A 7,612-nucleotide genomic window follows, 5' to 3' on the forward strand; every position below is an offset into this window, starting at 1 on the left:
TGCAGTATAGGACCTCCTACTTTGGTTTCTACATGCCAATCCTTGGAACAGGGTTGCCAGGTTTTCACAAGAAAACCTGCCCAATCGCTACTCAAAACTAGTCCAATCGCGTTTCGAGGGGGTCCCCAGTTAAAAATCGCGTTCCAAATAAAGTAGCCCAATTCCGCGGGAAAATCGTGGACTTGGCAACACTGCTTGGAAGCACAATGCATATGTTGGGGGAAGGCACTGGGGTAGATTAGGGATAATCTTCTGGACTGGGGAGTAGCGAGGTCTCCGGGACTAAGGTACAAATAAGGTAGGACATATTTGATGTTTTTAAAAGCACGTTTTTGTCAGATTTTGTGTCTGAGTTACGATTCTGCTGAAACAGAAACCATTCTTATGTTTTATGATCCTATACAGTTTCGCTGTATCTGAGCGACCATTACAGCAACACAAAGACATACTGACAAAGACAATCGGTCTTAATACAATGAGAACACGGTTATGGTTTATTAAAAAAAAAAAAAAAAAAAAAAAAGGTGTTTACTATCGTCTTGCTTTTGTCTAGTAAAAGTGGAACCAAATTGCGGACTTAAAGTACACAAAACCAGTCACTTTCGTTATAATAGACTGCAGAAGAACCAATTCAAATAACCTTGCCATTTTAGGCGGTGAAAAACAAGCCCCTTTTCCCGAAGCTTTTTCTGGCGCCATATCAACACGCGTTCAACTCAACGCGCCGTCCGCCATTTTAGCGTCACTAACCTTTCACTGTTTACCGTATAGAATATTGATACGTGACGGCATTTAAACACTTTAACCGCAAGCTTTATGTGCTTTTGTCAATAAAAACAACGCAATTCCTCAAATGTATGTTCGATCACCGATGGTATTGATATATAAGAATCCAAAATTTAATGTAATGTAAATCCATTTAATTATTACTGAGCTCACAAACATTTTTGCGAGTAACCGTCACGTGGCTTTCGTTAGTGCTCAAATATGCATCACTGTGTCATTTAATTGTCAGATATGATTGACAGCTGATTTTAACAGATTAGCCTAAAAGATTAAAACGTGAATCATTATGTTCTGCTTAAAAAAAAAGTTGTCCAGCATGTATAACTTGCAAGTTCCAATTTTTACATTTTCATTATTTCACTATATAATTTTATTGAAATATTCATAATAGGTTTTTATGGATTTAAACACTAACACAATGTATTATAACTGCTATGGATATTTTAAACTGTGCATAAAAATCGCGAGTGCTCCTTCTTGGCATCAGAGTCGTCGCTAATGGTTACGAATTAAACAGCTGGACACACATTAAATCAGTTCAAACTTAGCCTATTTTACATCTGTATCTTGACGTGAAAATACTGTTGTCGCTGAAAAACAACACGCTATTTCGTACGTGAGAAATCTTAGCTAGCTAGCTAATGCAGTATAGGACCTCCTACTTTGGTTTCTACATGCCAATCCTTGGAACAGGGTTGCCAGGTTTTCACAAGAAAACCTGCCCAATCGCTACTCAAAACTAGTCCAATCGCGTTTCGAGGGGGTCCCCAGTTAAAAATCGCGTTCCAAATAAAGTAGCCCAATTCCGCGGGAAAATCGTGGACTTGGCAACACTGCTTGGAAGCACAATGCATATGTTGGGGGAAGGCACTGGGGTAGATTAGGGATAATCTTCTGGACTGGGGAGTAGCGAGGTCTCCGGGACTAAGGTACAAATAAGGTAGGACATATTTGATGTTTTTAAAAGCACGTTTTTGTCAGATTTTGTGTGAGTTACGATTCTGCTGAAACAGAAACCATTCTTATGTTTTATGATCCTATACAGTTTCGCTGTATCTGAGCGACCATTACAGCAACACAAAGACATACTGACAAAGACAATCGGTCTTAATACAATGAGAACACGGTTATGGTTTATTAAAAAAAAAAAAAAAAAAAAAAAAGGTGTTTACTAAATTGTCGTTATTTGCAAACATGTTTCGCACTGTATGTTTAGCCGTTTACGTCTGGGTTAAAGCAACTTTTAAAGTTAAAATCACACAAATGAAATTACATTTCAGCTTCGTTAGCGTTAATCCAATTGTTTTGAAAGGGTTAAAAAAGACAGTAAGTGTCACTGTCAAGATTATAAAATAATCGAAAGCTTTAAAGCACCACAATTCGATCATGTCACCCCACCAATAAATCAACCGCTAAATATCTAAATGCATGCTACCGGGTTGTTTATTATATCTCATGTTTATTTAATTACTTTGATTGATTTCGTGCGCCCATTGTTTGCAATCCACAGCGTTGTTGTCACCGGTTAAACCTGTAAAAGTGAAAGCTACTTTTTAAGTGTGCAGCATTCGCGGCAAAAATTACCCCGCGAGATTTTCATGAACTGGGGAGGAGTTGTTTAACTCGACACAATGACACAAGAGAGAGGCTGTAGTCTTTTTAGTTTTGAGGAAGTCCAACATGAGCCAGACTAGGCTCACTAGACTTCAGAATACAAAACATGTATTAATCATCATGCCTTTTAGATTAACCTCAAAACATGTATCTCACATGCAACTTTACATGATATAATTCATATGCTTCTGAGATTAACTTCACATTATACATTTCATATGAACCTAAGAGTAACTTCAATAACTCATATCCATCATCTTCACCCAGCATTATCTTTTAAATAAGTCTCTCTTTTTCACAAAATTATATATAGGTGAGCAAAGTTACCTTGTTACTGGTTTAGTGTCATACCTTACATGTAAGCATAAAACTACAAACACTTCTATGATTTCAAATGTGCAATGTAATTTACCTTTGGCTATGATTTATTGCTTTTAATTGCTGTCTCGCATGCATTATTATTTTGCTTATGAAAGCATAAGATGGCTACGAATGTAAGTCTGGACCCCAATAACCCTGATGACAAGTGCAGTCGCTATGAAGTTTTGTCCTGGATCAACGAAACATTAAAGACTAATTTTACTCAAGTGGAGCAATGTCGTTCAGGTACTGTTAAAATTTTATTTTGGTAATATCTACACATTGCCAACACCTTTAAACTGAACATCATTCTTTCTTTTTCTTTTATCGTTTTTAGGTGCGTGTTTTTGCCAGCTTATGGACTTGCTCTTCCCAGGATCCATCGACATGAGCAAAGTAAAGTTTGAGTCCCAAAAGAGGTCTGATTTTATACAGAACTACAGTCTTCTGCAGACAGCTTTCCGAAAATCAGGTGTAAAAGAGGTCAGATTAACCTTAATCTATTCTTTTACTCCCAGTAATCCTCCTGCATATAAAATTGTAAACATTGAAGTTGATATGTGTAAATTTGGTTATATTTCTTATGTTGTTTATTCTGTTTAGTCTCATGAGTGGAACAGAAACTACATGCTGGATATTTAAATGTGAATCTTGTATGGTTTGCAAAGTAGGTTATCTGTCAAGCTCTTTACAGTATGTTGATTTTCTACATTTTTTCTACATTTTTCATCTTTCAGCCAGTCCCTGTGAAGCAGCTTCTCACAGGAAAGTTTAGAGCCAATTTCACCTTTCTGAAATGGTTCAAGAAATTTTTCTTTGCCAATGAGAGGCGAGGGAAAGAGTACAACCCAGTTGAAGCTCGTAATGGTCAGGATATTGTACAAGTAGATGACCCTGTTAAGTCTCCAAAATCCTGGAAAATTCCACGTGAATCTGGTGAGCCTCCATTATTGTCCATTCAGTTTTTATTTTTATTTTTTTATTGTTATAGTTTATTTGTTATATTTTCAGTATGGAGAATTTGACTTTTATTTGATTCAGTTTTCCCACAATCATGGATAATGTTGAAATATGCCCCAATATCTATAAAAACATCAATAGGACTGGGAAATCAATTTGTCATTGAAATACATATACTATTCCATCACAACACTGATGTAACTTGTTTTCCATTTTATACAGGCAGAGTAAGAGACGAGTCTGACAAAGACATGGAATTGAATGGAAGGAGGCGACCTGTGACCTATGATCCTAAATGGCAAAGAACCTTCAAATGGATCAGAGCCAGCCATATGGGAAACAACTGTGCTTACTGCACATTGTGTGACATCAATATTGTTCTACACGCAGGTTTTTTCGATCTTAAGCGACACCAGCAGGCTGAGAAGCATATGACGCATGAGATGGGAGGATTAAATTCATCTGGTAGAAAGCTGATAGAAAACTCTATTTCCTATAGTGAAACCATGCTGCTTTTCATTCAAAACCATTGCCTTTCCAGTTTACCCTCAAGGATAAACAAGGTCTCCCAGCGTACTGCAAGCTACATCCTCGGCCTAAATTATCCAAATGATATTGTTTCTGCTTGTAAGATCAATCCGTACTGTATCTACATATACGGGCAGGTGCCACTTGATGCAGAGAACATAAAAAGGAGCTCCTGCCATGCAGTACTAGTCGGCTTTTTTGAGGAAAAGCGATCAAGATATTGTATCCGTCTCCTTGATGTCTTTCAGGCTGAAGATGGTAGCTCTGTATCTGGATGTTTACTCAATGTCCTCCAAAAGTTTGAGCTTCCTGCTGGCAACATGGTAGCTCTTTATGTTAATGACCAGGAACAGACCTCAGGAAGTGTTGTGTCGCAGATTCAGGAGCTCAACCCACAGGTGATTGATCTTGGTGGACTTTACAGCGTACCTGACTCTGCCTGCAGTGCTGGCCTACAGGCTCACTCCAGTCAGGTTCAGGAGCTTATTGCCAACATCTATGAACACTTCTCAACTTGTTCCACCAGCAACGACAACCTCAAGATGCTGTTTGCGGGCATTGATGAACTAAAAGACCCCAGCACTCCCCTCTCACACAGTTGTGAGGAGTTTTGTGTGCTTGTTCAAAGGATGCTTGGAATGTGGAGTGATTTGGTATCATACTTCACTTCCTGCGATGAAAATAATGATAAAGCTAAGCAAATTTGTTCGCAGCTGGAGAATCCTAAAATTAGAATCACCTTGATGTTTCTGGATCATGCTCTTGGACCACTCCGTGCCTTCGAGCAGCACCTGCAACAAAGCAAAGGCTCTGCTCGTGCTGATCTTGTCCAGGTCCTTCGAGAAGCAAGTGGGCTCCTACGTTCGTATGCCTCCAGCTTTCTTCGCCCTCAAGCGGTTATACGCTACCTGAAGGAACGAGACCCAGCCATCCTGGAGAACTCAACATTCTGCCTTCCTGCTACTGAGCTCAGTCTAGGTGGTGTGATAGAAGACTTCATCTCCGCCAGAGAAGAAGAACTAGCAGATTACCTGAACGTGTTTCATGATGAGTGTTTAGCTTTCTACAAAACTCTTACGACCTCCATTGCTGACAGTCTACCTCTGAGCGATAGTGTCCTGAGGGGCATTTCACAACTCCTCAGCCCGGCAGGAAGATTAAAGGTCACAGGAAAGAGTATAGTTGACCTTGCAGTACAATTTGGCATCTGCTCCAAACCTGAGGATTCTGCTAAGCTCACAGATGAGTTCTTGGAGTACCAGCTTGTAGAGGATGAAGAAGACACATCTTCAACCCTTACTCTGGAACAATACTGGTGTAATGTGCTCAAGTCTTTTCCACCAGAATCTATCTTCAAGAGACTTGTCCTCTGTTTTTTGGTTTTGCCCTGTCCGTCTCTTGTAGCAGAAAAGATCTTTGCACAGGTATCTATCTGTCTGTCTGTTTATTCGTTCTACCATTTTATCCATATCTCAATTTTGTCATGTGTGTACTTATACACAGGCTGTTGAAAATGGGGATGCTGCTCATTGGGATGATAGTTTAGGTGAAAGTGACACAGATTTGGCGAAAGATCTGGATTCCAATGATGACTCTTCTTTAGAGCACACTGAAGGCAAGATTTCACCTACCAGAAATGGGAGAATTAAAAAAAACAGAAGCAGCACATCAGGTAAGTTGTCCTAATGGCCTTCTTCCGTTTTTTTTTTTTTTTCATTAAAAAAAAAGGCAAGGCAGCACCAATCACTGGTAAAAAAAAAAAAACCCAAACTCCGTGTCCAACAATAGTTGAGAAACCTGAAGAAAAAAAAAACAGCCTACACACCAGAAAAACACTCACAGACCCTCTAATAAATATGTAACTTCTGGAATTCAGGGCGCACAGGTGTTTTATTAGTCCATCTGAATGCCACATTGTGCTTTCAATGTAAAGGCTACTATGATGGGCACTGGTGAGGAAGAACTAAAAACTTTGACTAATCATTGGGCTTTGCGAGGATCATGGTATTCAGTTTGAAAGATATTCAAAGTTGCATTGCTGAGGAAAAAGTCTGGATGAGATCGGATCATGTCAGAGCAGGCTGACAATTGCTTTCTCTTTTGTTCATTGTGGGAAGCAGCCCATTGGTCACTGCCAAGACCATAAGCGGCTCCAGTATTTTCAAAATTTCTGGGTGTATTGATGATTTGTAACTATGCTTACACAAAGCGGCCAAATGGGCAGTTCTTAGCCAGAAAAGCTGTAAAGTGAAGCTGGCCTTATGCAGACAGCCAGATGTCTAGCTCTGCAAGACTAATATCTGGATTAAAGTATGAAGATATAGAAACATCATCTAGCTTGCATGTTATTAACACAGGTACTAAAGGGTGCTCCTCATATTACGACTTGCTTTCCCAATGAATTGTCATGGATTAATTTAGTGTTATCATTATCCATTCAGTGTTATAATTTACATAGTAAGAACAATAAAATTATCAAATTGTAATCTATATATTTTTTTTTTTGTATCGCTGTATAGTGCAGTTAAAGTTCTATCCAGTCAGATCCAGCAGAGTCTGGTTAGATTGATGTAAACAATGTGCTGTTTTCCAGAGATGGTTCAACACTCAAACACAGTGAAGCCGTGTGTGGTGCAACTGGAGAAGATCACCAGTCAGAGAAAAATTTTTTTTTGTATCGCTGTATAGTGCAGTTAAAGTTCTATCCAGTCAGATCCAGCAGAGGCTGGTTAGATTGATGTAAACAATGTGCTGTTTTCCAGAGATGGTTCAACACTCAAACACAGTGAAGCCGTGTGTGGTGCAACTGGAGAAGATCACCAGTCAGAGAGGTGTGATTGAAATGCTTAATACCAGTTTAAGAGGTTCTAGAGCAGCTACAGAATAATGCTTTACGATCTCAGTTGCTTCTGGTGGCAAATGTCTGTTGGTCTGAACTTTCTTCCTTTGCTTCCACCCTAAATGCTCAAGAAAGTTGATCCATTGCATTGAAATTACAAATGTAAATGCTCTGTTTGTCTGTGCTCAAAGTAATGTTAATTGTTGCTATCTTTGTTCTTTATTCTTGACTGTTCAATTTAACTTTTTAAAATGTTATTTCCCTGCAGAAATGGACTTAAGGAAAGATGGAGCTGATGATGATCTCTGGACAAGTAGCACGTTACATGAGGTAATAATAGCTGGAAAACTGGCTGAGAAACAACTATTAAATGTTTTCAAGATTTGTTTTTAACCAAGGAATTCATTCCTGATTGTCAGTGTAAATAGAGGGCAGGCCAACATGTATATTTTAATGGCCAATGCAGATAATGAGAATGGGGCGGTGTATATATAATTTCAGTGTATTCAGTATTTAATTATATAT

At 38.8% G+C, this 7,612-nt stretch overlaps 1 protein-coding gene across 3 annotated transcripts in view; it reads left to right on the top strand.

The window, feature by feature from the left end:
* The first annotated feature begins 267 nt into the window (after window positions 1-267).
* LOC107678654 (uncharacterized) overlaps window positions 268-7,612 on the top strand; it is a 22,894-nt gene continuing 15,549 nt past the window's right edge. For 2 of the 3 annotated variants that reach the window (XM_016474010.1, XM_016474026.1), the window contains exons 1-7: window positions 1,678-1,726; window positions 2,877-3,006; window positions 3,098-3,243; window positions 3,498-3,696; window positions 3,943-5,672; window positions 5,752-5,920; window positions 7,356-7,417. In XM_016474010.1, coding sequence (XP_016329496.1) covers window positions 2,883-3,006; window positions 3,098-3,243; window positions 3,498-3,696; window positions 3,943-5,672; window positions 5,752-5,920; window positions 7,356-7,417 — 2,430 coding nt within the window. In that variant the 5' untranslated portion in view covers window positions 1,678-1,726; window positions 2,877-2,882. Of the gene's footprint in view, window positions 299-1,677; window positions 1,727-2,876; window positions 3,007-3,097; window positions 3,244-3,497; window positions 3,697-3,942; window positions 5,673-5,751; window positions 5,921-7,355; window positions 7,418-7,612 lie in introns of those variants that run through there. The other variant, XM_016474018.1, reaches the window with a different exon arrangement.

This window comes from Sinocyclocheilus anshuiensis, unplaced genomic scaffold (genome assembly GCF_001515605.1).
Source record: "Sinocyclocheilus anshuiensis isolate Anshui unplaced genomic scaffold, SAMN03320099.WGS_v1.1 scaffold13, whole genome shotgun sequence".
NCBI classification, from domain to species: Eukaryota; Metazoa; Chordata; class Actinopteri; order Cypriniformes; family Cyprinidae; genus Sinocyclocheilus; species Sinocyclocheilus anshuiensis.